Source organism: Anser brachyrhynchus, assembly GCF_964034855.1.
Source record: "Anser brachyrhynchus genome assembly, chromosome: 1".
NCBI lineage: Eukaryota > Metazoa > Chordata > Aves > Anseriformes > Anatidae > Anser > Anser brachyrhynchus.
The window spans coordinates 158,738,123-158,752,887 of record NC_137694.1 but is presented as its reverse complement, the minus strand read 5'-3'; the positions used below and the strand labels follow the sequence as shown (position 1 = coordinate 158,752,887).

Below are 14,765 nucleotides of genomic sequence, written 5' to 3'. Positions count from 1 at the left end.
TTAGTTCAGTTCTACAGGGCTCCTGTAAAATCACGTTTTGAAATTAAAAATATATATATATTATTTCAGATTTGACTTAGTAAAGAAAAGGTACTTCTCTGAGGAGGGAATTAGAGAACTTACTTTATGAAAAGATTAAAAGAGTTTGACCTTTCTAGACAGGCAAAAGACAGGCTTATACAAAATATCATTATTTTCTGTAAACACAGCTAGTAGATAAAAAACAACTAAAGACAATCATTAAGTTATGCTTAAAAAATAAAAAACAATTTCTTACAAGGAAAACTGGTTAGTAACCAACCATAATCTGGTAATCAAATGTTTCTAGCAATGAAAAAAAGAAAAAAAGAAAAAAAAAAAGGAAGGAAAAACTAGTATAACCTTCCACTATAGGTGGTGGATGCAAACTCGCATTACAAAACCAATGTATCTTGAATGGAATATATAGTAGCCTGCAACTGCCCTAGTGTTTTGAGCTGACTCCCTAACCTATATATTTTGGAGCAAATATACAGAAACTGGTTCTGAACTCAGCAGGCATGGCACAGCTCACCTACAGGCAGTGGAACTCTCCTGCCTTCTCCCAAAAATACCTACATGCAGATGGCTTATTCAGACTTACCCTGCATCTATGCTAACACTCAAATCATACCCAGGCATTTTCTGGGAGCGCTACTTGTCTCAGGCCAAAATTGTGCCAGCCCCATGCTTGCAATTTAACATCTTGGATGGTCAAGTGACAGTGCCCAGGACTAAGATTTGATTACATCTAGTGCACTAACATAGGAATAATGAGCAGAGACTATGAAGGTTTGTAGCTAATGGCAACGCATACAGAAGCTGCTACTCCATTAGTGGCCTTCTGAGTGGAGGATTATAGGACAAGTGTCTGCTAGAAACACCAAAAACACCAAAATTATGAATCTATAAAATATTTTTGGGGGGTAAAAGATAGTAATTAAAATGACAACTAAATGCAAACCTTTTTTTTCATCATTTTTCCTGAAATATTTCTCGTTTAGTAACAGGAACATATCTACTTTCTAGATGTTACATATACTTAGACTGTGGAATTAAAAAAATTAATAGCTACCTAAATGACTGAGATGGAAACAGTATTCCAGGTTGTCTCCATCATTTGAAAAACTCAATCTGGATGGAATAATCCACATATATTATAAATGCTTAAAACACATGCATATATATTTGCCTATGTTTGCATACAGACAGATCATTTTAGATATAAAATTCTCACTGCTTTAATGAAAGGATTAAGTACTACCTTTCTCTACTGTCTTTAATCCCTTTAAAAAAGTGCTGCAGTAGGACACACAGACATCATTTATTTACATATCTGTCTAGCAAAGAAAATACTTCTCTGTTTCATTGCTTCCAAATGACATATGCAATCTGTTGCCATTACTGTAACACTGAATCCACACCACGGTGACCTAGTGTAGATTTCCTGAATGCATTACATAAACATTTGATCCATGTTCTTCAACAGCCATTACTTGAAGTTTGCTACTTCTGAATTTCTTTATTTAATTAAAATAATGTGAAGCACACACTCCGAGATTTGGTCATGGAAATTTACTGAGACTGTCCTTACTTCTAGAAGACAGTCCCCTATTTCTCTTCAGCATAGAAAGTAGTGCTTTGAAATTGCTTCCCTAGCATTTTTGGAGTGGTGTTGAGGAAAACATGTCTGTGCATACAGATAATTTAGATCAGCAAAAGCTTCCAGACTGAAAGAAAAGCCTGGCTTTTTCAATCAGTGATGAATTAAATACAGTAATTTCTATCCTGCAGAATAATAGTACTTTCTTTATTTTTGCTCATGGAATAAAATATTATTAACAATAAAAGTATTATCTGTGGTAGAAGAAGTAATATTTTAAAGCTGACTTTCATAAATGTAAATGCTAATTATAGCTGTTAATCCAATGAGACACATTTCAGAGGTGTGGATAATCACCACAAATTTCACCTTTCTGTGAATACATAATGAAGCATCAGAGTCTTATTTCTAAGCGTATCAACTTCTGTCAAGAGATTTTCATTACATCAAACATTGATTATGCTAAATTTAAGTTTACCATGTTATGGACGGATTTGAAGTGCTGATAAGCATCATTTAAAATTTATCTTTGCAGAATGTGCAAAGATATCTCAGTATATGTGAAAAGAAGGAGATATTGCCAACTTGCATAACATACTTAGAAAAAGTTTTTGTGCTTTTTGTTAATCTGGAGACTGGGAAGGAGTAAAGCATAAGGACATATGGAGATAATTATAATTAATGCTTTTGATGCTGTGTTTTTTACTAACAAACTCCTGTTAACATCTGGGAAAAACTTGTCATGCTATTGAGATCTCTAAAAACAGTGTGGTGTGGGGAGAAGAGCTGATATGTGGACATTCATACACTTTTACAGGGGAATACTTCCCTTTAAAGAAGAATTCTTCATTAGTTTATGGAAGTTTTATCTATTGCAGACATAGACAAATACTATACAGTATTATCATATCTATGGCTGGAGCTGTCCTTGCAGCACATATATATATATATATATATATATGTATATTTCTGTATATTTTTATATATATATATTTATATGTGTGTCTTTTCAAAAGAATCTTTTTTTATGTTCATTCCCATGACTCTTCAGAAACATGAAAAAGAATCATTGTTCTGCTCCAGGAGCAGTCTAGTGAATTATTCTTTCAAAAACTGGTTATATAAAGTGAATGCATCTATTTTAACCTCTGTTCCACAACTTGTGCCACAGCACGTACATTTCTGTCACAACAATTTCTGTTTATTCATTTAGTGAACAAAATATATAAAATGCATACTCCAGCATTGGGCTCTATCTTTATCCAGTTCTTGCTGAAATCAATATGAATGGAAGCAAATTCTCAGTTCTTCCCTATGCTATACATGTGAATCCCCCTTTTTTTTTTTTTTTCATTACTCAGTTTTTTGTAGTTTTCACTGTTATATTCGGTATAAATGAAAAGCCCTACATATACAAAGATGTTACTCAATATTTCATTAACGTCTAGAGAACCTCCTTTCTTCAAATGCAATAAAAATTTTGGAAGAAAGTAACAGCATAGTTCTTCAGTTTGTGGGAGACTCCTGTGATAAGTTAAGCTCATTCCTCACATGACAGAGACCCTCTTCTTTCACCAACTCAAGTAGCAGTTCAGAGCATTACACGTTGTAGGAGGCATTGACATTGCTGCAATGTTTATTAAATGCTTTTTCAACACAATATTGTTCTGTGAGTAATCTAACAACACTCAGTACTGTCAAGAAGAAAACAAAAAAAAAGAGGTGTTCAAAATGAAGTCTTTGATGCATTTATCATCAGGTTGGGTCCATGTAGTTTTTACATGCAATAGGATTATTGCTTTTTACACCTTTCCTGTCACTACCCTGATGAACAGCCACATTATAGCTTTATAACTATATAGTGTTATAAAGTATAGAACCGGTATTATACTTTCTAGTACTTGTTACTCTTATGATCCAGCTCATCCATCAAGGATAAATGCTAAGGTAACTCAAGGGAATACAACACCTATAACCGGGAATTTGCATATCCCAGATTAGCACTAGGTCCTACAGTGGTAAGGAAGGCCATTTTGCAACTTCCAGGGAGGATTCATCTGATCAAATCTACATCCAAGCTAACTCTGAAAGCTCCTTTTACAGACAATGGAGAGAAATGGACTCATTTAGGAGACGATTCACCACAGTCCCAGGAACTCACTTAAACTGACTAGACAAGCCTAATGACATGAGGTGATCTAAGATATCCTACCTGGCCGTCTGCTGCTGATCCAGAAGGGAAAAACATATCACAGATCCCATAAGATTTTTTTTTTTCCAAAATGTTAGGAAAGCTGTTTCAAACATCTGACAGTTCCGAAGTTTTTGATATCTTAGAGCATCTCAAATGGCATTTAGGTAACTGAATTTAGCACTAATATCTATATTAGAGTGAGATGTGTCCTAGGAATGTCTATTTCTTTCTTTAGCAAAGATATTCAGAGATAATTAGGTCAGATACTGATGTCTACAGTTAAGTGAGATGAATACCAATCTCAGTGGTGGATACTGTTTTGAAAAATATTGACTACAATTGGTATAGGAACACTTCTATTATTATAGATACTCACTTGCACTGGCTGCAGCTACACCATAGATACTAACACTACAGAATTTACAGGTCTTTAAATCAGGGAAATTATGGGTTGTCTGAATAAACTTGTTTGTGGGCAATTTGCCTCTGATACAGTATATCTTACGATAATCTTACTGTAAGATGTTCAATTATTTCAATTTTTTCTGTCTTAAGGAAAGGTTTTATTAAGCAATCTATATTAGTAGATATGCAAGAAGAGAGTAGACAATTTACTAGCAATAGCAAAGCTATAAATATTTCAGTTAGAACATACCTTTTTCTTTTTCACCCCTTCCTTACCTTTCTTTTAAGAATGAATCAGCAGCAAATGTAACATTTCTCACTGTTTCTTGGAATCGATACTGTATTTTGATGTAATTCTATTGATCTAATAAGATTATTCTGACTGGCAGACAGCAAACAATATAGACAGGGAAAACAAACAAACAAACAAACAAACAAAAAAAATTAATCAAACAACCCTACCTGAATGGGGCTAATTAAGGTGCTTGTACATAATGGTGGGATTTTTAGTTTTCTATTATTTTTAAGACTATACAGAAATATAAACAGAGACTTTTGTATCTAGAAAAATATTAGAAGGTGACCTTGAGTGGTATAAATATCAGGTCTGCTTATGTAACTCAACAATAGAGAAATCTGTTGACACATGCACTTTGGAAACTGAAGGATGCCAACTGCACTGCAATCATAAAGTCAGAATGGTTTGCGCTGGAAGGGACCTTACAGATCATCTAGTTCCAATCCCCCTGACATGGGCAGGGACACCTACTCCTAGACCAGGTTGCTCAAAGCCCCATCCAACCTGTCCTTGAGCACATGGAGCATCCACAAGTTCTGTAGGTAACCTGTTGCAGTGCCTTACCACCCTCATTGTGAAAAATGTCTTCCTTATATCTAATCTAAATCTACCCTTTTTTAGTTTAACACCCTTGTCCTGTCACTACACTCCCTGATTAAGAGTCTTTCCTTGTCCTTCTTGTCACCCCCCCCTTTAAGTACAGGAAGGCTGGTATAAGATCTCACTGGAGCCTTATCCATGCTGAACAACCCAAACTCTCTTGGTCTGTCTTCATAGCAAAGATATTCCAGCCCTCTGATCATCCTCATGGCCCTCCTCTGGACCCACTCTGAATGATCCATGTCTTTCTTATTTCGCATACCCTGGAACTAAACTCAGTACTCTAGGTGGGGTCTCACAGGAGTGTTACAAAACAAGATATTAGGGATTAGCTTTTCGCAAGTGAATGTTCATTTGTTGAAAAGTGATCCTAGCTGCCTCTTGATGTTCATCTGTCCAGCCCAGAGTACAATACCTTCCTCATTTTACCTACCCTGCCTGTTTCTCTCACATCAATTTTGAGGTACAGTTCTTCTCCAGCAGATGAAAACACACAACTTTCATTCAAATCTAATTAGCTCTTTTCTGCTCTTCAGCAGAAGAAACATTCTTTCAAGACAAGACTGCATAGAGTGAATGAACTCAATTACACCTAGATTACAGTCAAAATCATTTAGACTTTTCCATGCTGGAACTGAAAGTCATTCCTTCCAGGTATGAGCTAAATCCAAGGCTGACATGCCATTGTATTATTTTCTCTCTCTAACAGGAAAAGAGCTTTTAAATACTTTATTTTCTAATACACTGAACAATTTAGCACTTTTTTTTTTTCCCTATGGAAGAGGAGATATTTCTTGATATATGGAAAACATGCAATACATAATCTGGCTTTAATACAATCATTCATTTAGTATGTTACCTGTAATATGGAACATTTTGGTTGCTCTAAATCTCTGTTGATGTGCTTCCTGGGACACAAGTACATTTTGCAAGTGTGGTTTTCCTAGTAATTTTTCTTTCTTCAGTATTTCTTCTATATGATATTTAAATTGTATTGCTTGTGTTAATTTAGTTATTGAAAAGACTGTAGAAATGTACTCCTTTCTTGAACAGATTTTTTCCTCAAGTATTTTATTAGGATTGTAATGAGTTCCAGCTTGAGTGTTGTAAGAAGCTTTTTTAATCATATATTGACCCTTGACACTTACAAAACCACATTGTCTTGAATGTCTTTTTTATCAGAGCAGAGGCCTCCTCATCCAGTCTTTTGCCAAAAAATTGTATGTGATCAGCATCCAGATTAGCCTGAAGCCAGAGTATTAGACAGATGCTCTTAAATGTTTGGCCCCCACCAAAGAACTAGCTACTCTAGAGACTGCCACTCACACATGCACACACATACAAATACAAGAACCAAACCAGGCAAAATTGATTTGAAGTGTTAAAACTAAAGTGAGAATTTAAGTTGTGGGATGTTGGTTCTCCTGGTTTACAGGAAGGAAGGACTAAATATGATACCTTTAAAACCTACCTAAACCATTCATTGGGTAGCTAAATTCCCATTCAAGTCCCAGACTCCACTTTATTCTATTTACTTTCAACTGAAAACTAAACCTTTAAGCACTTGGATCAGAAGGCAAGTGGGCCTACCTCATTGGCCCCAAAGTTTCCAGAACTTTCTGGAAGAGAAAAAACAAAACAAAACAACAACTACAAAAAACTTTTAAACAACATCTAGAAGTTCAGTTCGACCTGGACAATGTTTCAATCCAAATTTTGGTAAAGGTCCCCAGTGGGCCACCAAAATATCTATTACACTAATTACAGCTGAGACACTGTGACAAGAATCCAAGTCTCGAGTATAGCTGGAGTATGAATAAGAGCAAAGAAAGACTGAATGATATCAACAGTTTCCTCTCCTAGGACAGTTTCACATCTGTATTCCAAGGACGTAAGTCTTCTTCTCCCACTTCTGTTCATTCCCTTGTAAAAAGTCACAAATCCTTTGTGATTCCTCTCCTTGATTGCCTGTATCAACAAAAGAAGTGGAAAGTGCCTCATGCTGGGAATCCCTTCAGAGATCAGTTATAACTTCATGATGCTGAGGACCTGGTGGTCCACTTCTAGAGTGAATATCAATTAATAAATGGTTTTGCAACTGTGGTGGAGTGGGAACACTGCTGCTCTCTCCTCTTTCTAAAGGAACCAGGCCTGATTTATTGGTTGCCTAACCTCAGTTAAAGATTCTTAAGATTCCTAATGTAAATTGATTGCCTTATCATCTAGTGCTCTTAGGAGCTGGCTATTTCTCTTTAGTGATTGTACAGAAAATTTAAGTAGCTGTATTACTTATGCTCCCAAGGGAACAAAATCTGTAACTGGGCACATTTTTAGTTAAGTTAAGCTCTTGAGTAGTTGAGAATGAATCTGGGCAGGAATGAGACCATTATTTTATTTATTTATTTATTTATTTATTTTATGACAGCTGATTTCTTGTGCACTAATTAGTATCCTTAATTCATATGTTAGTATCTGCTAAAACCACTTGCAGTGTTATATTCAGATACTGCACTTCAGCTAGATGTTTGCTCATAGCTGAGAGTCAGTGAGGAACTTTTTCTGAAAACATTTCTCCTCTGTAACTGTATGAGTTCTCCTAGTTCACGTGAAGGCAAGGTTGATTTACTGGTTTAAATGAATGTACTTGTGTTTGTCCTGATACAGACTAGAAATACTTATGTAATCATTTACCTCCTCCAGGCTGAAATAATTTTTTTTTTAATCTAGTTCCCATGAAAATCAAGCAGTGTTAACCTAATTACTAATTTGTTCCCGTTGATTTTGCCCTGAAACAGAATGTTGCATTCAAATACCCAGCTTTCAAATTCTGGTTGGGTAGAACAAGTGCAATGGAAAACAGAGCTGTAAGTAATAAGTCTCAGGACTAGAGCTTTGGGTTTTTCCTACTTTACCTGTGCTAAAGTTTCAGCCTCGCCCTGTGCTAAAGTGATGTACTTTTAGGTGCAAGGTGTTATAAGCATTAATCTACTTTAACATTTGAGTTTGGGTGAGGAATGCACATTTGAAACATATTTTCTGATTGCCCTGCTACTGCTCTCTCTTTCTTATAGTGCAGCTGTCTTAGAGCGTACAAACAGGAGGGATTCCTTTCAGAAGAAATCAGACTGGAAGATGCTGTCTAAGAACGCACCTCTACCTGCTAGTGGGAAGACATTATGAACCAGAATTAAGCAAAAATAAAACACTAAAATGTGCGTAAAGTGGGCTTTGGTACACAGTCTCAATTCCACATATCTACACTCCATAAATCCCACTTATGTGCTGCAGTCTCTGCTCATGTAGACATTAATTTCAAATGTTTTCCTGTGTTTGATATTCTGCTAAACTGATAATAACTGATAACTGCTAAACTGATAATTTAAGTACAACCCTATATAAGGAACACATTAGATCAGGATATATGGTCTTAAAAGCTTGACAATCACAATAGTTGAACTCACAAAGCAGTCCACACCCTCCTTGCTAACTTGCTATCCCTGGTACCCAAGCTAATTGTTTTATTACTGCCTAAGTCCACAATTTAGACACACCTATCTCTTCTACTATTGTATGGCAGCTCGTATACTCAGAGTAAATCTCTGGTAGCACACGGTGATTTTCAGGTAACCATTTTTTTTTTGTTTTGTTTTGCTTTTATTAGTATAACACCATATGAGCAACTGTGCAGTAAATGGCACTTCAGATCCTTTCTAGCAGACTAGAAGTGACTGGAAATGGAGAGCAAATATGGTTTGTGGGTGTTTGTTTGAACACCACAAAATTCACAGTCCACACTGAAAATTAAACATAGATAGTTAAGTTTTCATAGATGAAATCAGTGAATTATGTCTGCTTTTATATTTGTAGTTAAGTTTAGAAATTTCTGAAATGAGTAGGCAAATCTCCTATTTTCATATTTTAAAAAAGATAGAAATATTGTGCAAATATTTTGTGTGAAAAATTTATAATAGTACTCAAGTGCCTATTTTTACTTTACAATAATACATTGCACAATGCTGACTATAATTCCCACAATGCTCACTATAATTTCCCACTTAATTGTCTAGTGTGAAAAGTAAAAGCACATTTTATATTAGTTCCACTGTTCTCTTTCAAATCATCTTTTTTCCTATAGTATTATTTCTTATGCCTTATGTATTTTCCATGAAAATTCTGTTGAGTTCAACATTGTTTCAGGATATCATGTAATTTTGTTCTGTGGATATGTTCTCATTCAAGGCCACAGTTTTAGTGAAGAGTGATATGTAAGACACTTCATCAGTATGCTAGTTTTACCCAGTGGGGCGGCTAAACTCCACCACAACTGCTCTCACTCTCCCTCCTCAAAGGGAAAGGAGGACAAAATACGATGGAAAGGGTTCAAGGTTTGAGATAAGGACAGGGAGATCACTCAACAATTATCGTCACAGGTGAAACAGACTCAGCTCAGGGAGATTAATAAAATTTATTACCTATTACTAATAAGATAGGATGCTGTCCTTCCCAAACTGATCCTCTGTGGGCTTCCCACAGACAGCAGCTCTTCAAAAACTGCTCCCACATGGTTCTCTAGCACAGTGTTCATCCGTCAGGAGCAAACTGCTCCAGCACAGGTCCCCCACGGGCGACAGCTCCCCCCAGACCCCTGCTCCTGCGGGGGCTCCTCTCCACGGGCTGCAGCTCCGGCCCGGGGCCTGCTCCTGCGGGGGCTCTCCATGGGCCGCAGCCTCCTCCAGGCCACATCCACCTGCTCCACCGGGGGCTCCTCCACGGGCTGCAGCGTGGAGATCTGCTCCGTGTGGGACCCATGGGCTGCAGGGGGACAGCCTGCTCCACCAGGGGCCTCTCCACAGGCCGCAGGGGAACTGCTGCTGCCTGCCTGGAGCACCTCCTGCCCTCCTGCTGCACTGACCTTGGTGTATTGAGGCCTAGTTCTCACTCCTCTCTGTCCTAGCTACTGTTGCACAGCAGTTTTTTTTTTTTTTTTTTTTTCCCTTTCTTAAACCTGCTCTTCCAGAGGCAGAACCAGCATCGCTCACTGGCTCAAGCTCCAGCCAGTGGTGGGTACCTTTGAAGGTGGCTGGTGCTGGCCCTTATCTAATGTGGGGCAACTGCCAAGATCTGCTCACCCCTGCAGCCCTCCGCTACTAAAACCTTGCCATGTAAATTCAATACAGTCAGAATGTCAATTCTTCCCATTGTGGTTATTCTACTATTTTAAAAAAAGTTTGCCTATCCTATTCATGCAGAGTGCTGAAGCATCACAAAATTACTGATAGTCAGTTATATGACAAAATTCAACATTCCTTACTTGTAGCTTAAACTAAGTGCATTAGGGGCTGATTTTCAACAAGTCTAGGGTAGGTGCCTTATTTGTCTATAGCAGTGAAATAGCTCAGTTTCTGGGTGTGGCCAATGTCAGATGGCTGGTATGACAATAAGTGACACTTTGATAGTATTAGACACATGTTCGTAAAAAATCTGAGCCAGCAGATGAGTTGCACTAATGAGATGCATCAAAGTGTATTTCATGAATAAATATGCTTGTCATATAATCTAATGGTTATTATTACATTAGTTTATAAAACATTTTAAATCTCTCCATATAGTTTTTTTCTTTTTACATTTAATTTCTATATTTACTAGGAAGTGAAACAATGAGGTGTAAATTCTTTGACCAGTTATTCTGCACAGATTAATTCATGGAGAATTGGAACAGAAATCTGCAGTCCTGTTGAAAGATAACAACTTTTATTTCTAAAGAACAGTGTTTATTAATTTACATTTATTTGCTGTGAAACCCAGGTGATATTGTAGTATTTCATGGTTGTGTATTTGAACTACATAAGAGCACCATATCTTTGATAAGTATTATTAATTGCAATACAGCTATAGCATTTGTTCTTTCTGCCCATTTTTCAAAATCATAACTTAATATAGTATTATTCAGATGCTCTTCATACAAATATTATGGTGGTATGCAAGTCAAGTTTAATGTGCATCGGGGAAATACTGCTCTGTCTTTGCACATTAGCTGCCTCCCACACAATCATGCACATTTTAAACAGGAAAACAAAATTATGATTTCAGAGAAATTGCAACTAATAAGGTTGAACTAGCTACACAAATACCCACATAAACATACTCAGCATTGGTAAGTTTTTATAGTTGGCAGCACTCGTTTTTATTTTGGAGAAATATATACAGTACATTTCTGTACTGCTTTTAATATTTAATGGTTTGCACAGGCTTAGAAAACAATTATTAAATATAAAAATATTGCAGGCAGAAGTCACAGAGTAGTTTTCAAATATATTATAAATGAACAGATCAGCATTTCATTATTTCTTCATATGCCACTTGGAGAAACTGAGTTACTTGAAAAATGGTAGTAAAAAATCTCTAATGGCTTAGAAATGTGGTGGTGAGGAAGACAGGTTAAAATATTGCCTCTTGAAAAAGATAAAGTTGTTTCTTGACATTCTTGTTTGAAAAGCTTCCTGTTTTATTAAAAGAAAGTGAAATGTTGCATTTTCCCTAGTTGTAATAAAGAATTTTTGTTGTATCGGAGCATGTCTCTCAATTGGCAATGTCAGTGGAAAAACTACATAGTGCTACTGCACCTTTGCTAAAAACAAGCAGCGCTTTTTTCATCAGAGTCAACAGGTTTAAAGGGAAGTTATATTTTGGAAGTCCACTGTATGTTGTAAAAAGCTATATCTGAAGCTTATAGTATTCTGTTTGTGTCTTTGCAGTCCTTTGCTTAGTTATTTCTCTTTGTCGTTTTAAAAGTGAACATTTATATTTACATTTATATTTACATTTCAAACTCTGATAAAAATGGTAAATTTCATGAGAACTGTGGATGCTTTAAAAGATGTTTTATTTTCCTATTTTTTTTTTCTCTTAATCTTTTTAGATTAATATTCTAGACTCATCTGAACTAAAGAAAAAATAGTTGTGGCAATATTAAGAGATGAAGACATGATCATTTCCACTACTTAATTGCTAGGGACCCATGGGCTGCAGGGGGACAGCCTGCTCCACCAGGGGCCTCTCCACAGGCTGCAGGGGAACTCCAGTGCATGGAGCACCTCCTGCCCTCCTTCTTCAATGACCTTGGTCTCTGCAGGGCTGTTTCTCACTCTCTCTCCCATCTGCTGTAGTGCTGCGTTTGTTTTTTTTTTTTTTGTTTTGTTTGTTTGTTTGTTTTTCTCTTATATTTTCTCCCCTTTGGAGCCTGCTTAAATTGGCCCTTATCTAACATGGGGCAGCTGCTGTATTCTTCTCACAGAATCCACCCCTGCAGCCTCCCACTACCAAACCCTTAACATGTAAACCCACTACAAGGGGAAAAAGCAAACTTATTTTGGGATATTTGAAGGGGTTTTCTGGATTCAGAAAAACTCATAGGACGCCTAGAGGAAGGGACCAAAACTAAGTGAAGCTGGAGTCAAACTAGGTTGGGGAGAACAAATGTGGAAGGAAAGAGATAAAGATAGATGGGCACATGTAAACAACTTGCTGGTTGATATATTTGTCTGGAAAAGCCCTGGACTGATTACCACAGTCTGTCCTCCTAGTAAACTCTATTCTTAATTTTATTCCTGTGCATCGTGCTAGCAAACTTCAGGCTGTTAAGTAGGCTAAGAGGTCTGGTCTGGTAGCACAGTTTTGGCAAATGAGTAATGAAAAACTCAGTGTGCTTCTTAAGTATGTCATTATCTATTCAAAATAAATCTGAAAAATACCTGTGGGAAGGACTCTCAAAATGGTTTCTAAAGCTGGGCAGTGATCAAAATGATTTTTGTATGTTCTCCATTTGTATTGTTCTCAAGCATATTTAAGTCCCATTTACCCCATTTTAATACCTGAAAGAGGCCTCTCATGGCTAGATCTGTTTCATAAGCACATCCTATTCTGCTCATTCTGACTCCTTTCCTTTTACAATGTTTAAGTCCATATAATATACTGGTGTTTGGCTTTCACTATGAAAATTGCAAAATGAAGTTTCAAACCTAATATAAGTTTGACATATTGAGTGGAATCAAGGAAACGGAGTACCACAAAGTGTCATTACAAGTCTCAGGGTACAGACCTGGATGCACAGGGCATGGAAGCAAGGGGTATTTCTGAAACAGTGGCTCACTTGTACTTAGCCTCTGAACTTTCAACTGCAAGCATGTGAAATACACTCCTGTAACCAGAGCTACACTCCCCCTTTACCACGTCTGACTTAGCCTCTTTCTTTCAAAAGGCAGCCTTATAGTCTTGATGCTGCCAAGATGTTGTGCAGTAACTTTAAGGCTAAGTCAGTTTTTCAAGAGTGGAGACCTGGGTTTTATTTCTTAGTAGCCTAAATTGGAGCTGAGTCAACAACTCCTGCCATAAGTTAGGGTGGAGTGGATGGGAGCCACCTCTATTTCCTGTTGAAGCCAGACCTCTTTCCATGGAGGAAGTTCAGATTCACAAAATCCTGGGGAAAGTCTCATGAAGTAACATGTTTCTGCATCTGATAAGTAGCACTCTTAGCTGTGAACAAGAAGACATCATGTTTTCATGAACGTTCTTTTGCCTGTGCATTATATATAACTTTAATCCTAAAGAAAAAACCAATCTCTAACCCCCCTAAATATTTCAGAATCATGAATTTAGGACCACAATCCTTATCTGAGGCTTTTGTGTAATGTTAATGAAAAGTAAAAAGATAAAAGCATTGTGTAAGGACAGAACAATTTAGAGATTGCAATAATTATTAACTGTCTTAATTATTAACACATCTCATTAACATCCAGTACTCTTCAGCAAGCATAATACTAATCTAAAGAATGCAGCACACCTTAAGCTGAACTCCAAAAGGGATAAATGCATGTAATACATTATCAAGCACAGCAACAGAAAGTTACCAAGGTAAAAATAGTAATTGCTTTCTACACAGAGACAAGCAACAAGTCTTTTTTCTAAGCTTAACAATTAGAGACAGTTTGCAAAATTGCACTTCTTAGTTCACTTGTATAACTTGTCCTAAGACCCCAAATAAACTGCCTACAAAACATATAAACAATTTCATGAAGAAGGTACTGCTCTGAAGAATTTTATTTGCTATTTCATTCCTTTTTATTGTGGTAGCCTTTGGGTCTTCTGACATGAATCAATGAATATTTCAAGTCTTTTGGGTTAAAAAGAGCCTATCATCTGCACTTTTTTTTTTTTTTAGTGTTAACTTTGAATTAAATTGAAAATAGCTTTCTTTCTTTCTCTTTCTTTTTTTTCTTTTTTTTTCTTTTCTTTTCTTTTCTTTTCTTTTCTTTTCTTTTCTTTTCTTTTCTTTTCTTTTCTTTTCTTTTCTTTTCTTTTCTTTTCTTTTCTTTTCTTTTCTTTTCTTTTCTTTTCTTTTCTTTTCTTTTCTTTTCTTTTCTTTTCTTTTCTTTTCTTTTCTTTTCTTTTCTTTTCTTTTCTTTTCTTTTCTTTTCTTTTCTTTTCTTTTCTTTTCTTTTCTTTTCTTTTCTTTTCTTTTCTTTTCTTTTCTTTTCTTTTCTTTTCTTTTCTTTTCTTTTCTTTTCTTTTCTTTTCTTTTCTTTTCTTTTCTTTTCTTTTCTTTTCTTTTCTTTTCTTTTCTTTTCTTTTCTTTTCTTTTCTTTTCTTTT

General features: G+C 36.2%; 1 protein-coding gene across 19 annotated transcripts in view; it reads left to right on the top strand.

Annotated features, from left to right (window-relative positions):
• GPC5 (glypican 5) overlaps positions 1 to 14,765 on the top strand; it is a 765,123-nt gene that overhangs the window by 494,328 nt on the left and 256,030 nt on the right. The window contains exon 8 of one of the 19 annotated variants that reach the window (XM_080577271.1): positions 8,190 to 14,538. The exons of the other annotated variants lie outside the window; for them this stretch is intronic. Coding sequence (XP_080433397.1) covers positions 8,190 to 8,203 — 14 coding nt within the window. The 3' untranslated portion in view covers positions 8,204 to 14,538. Of the gene's footprint in view, positions 1 to 8,189; positions 14,539 to 14,765 lie in introns of those variants that run through there. 19 annotated transcript variants of the gene reach the window in all.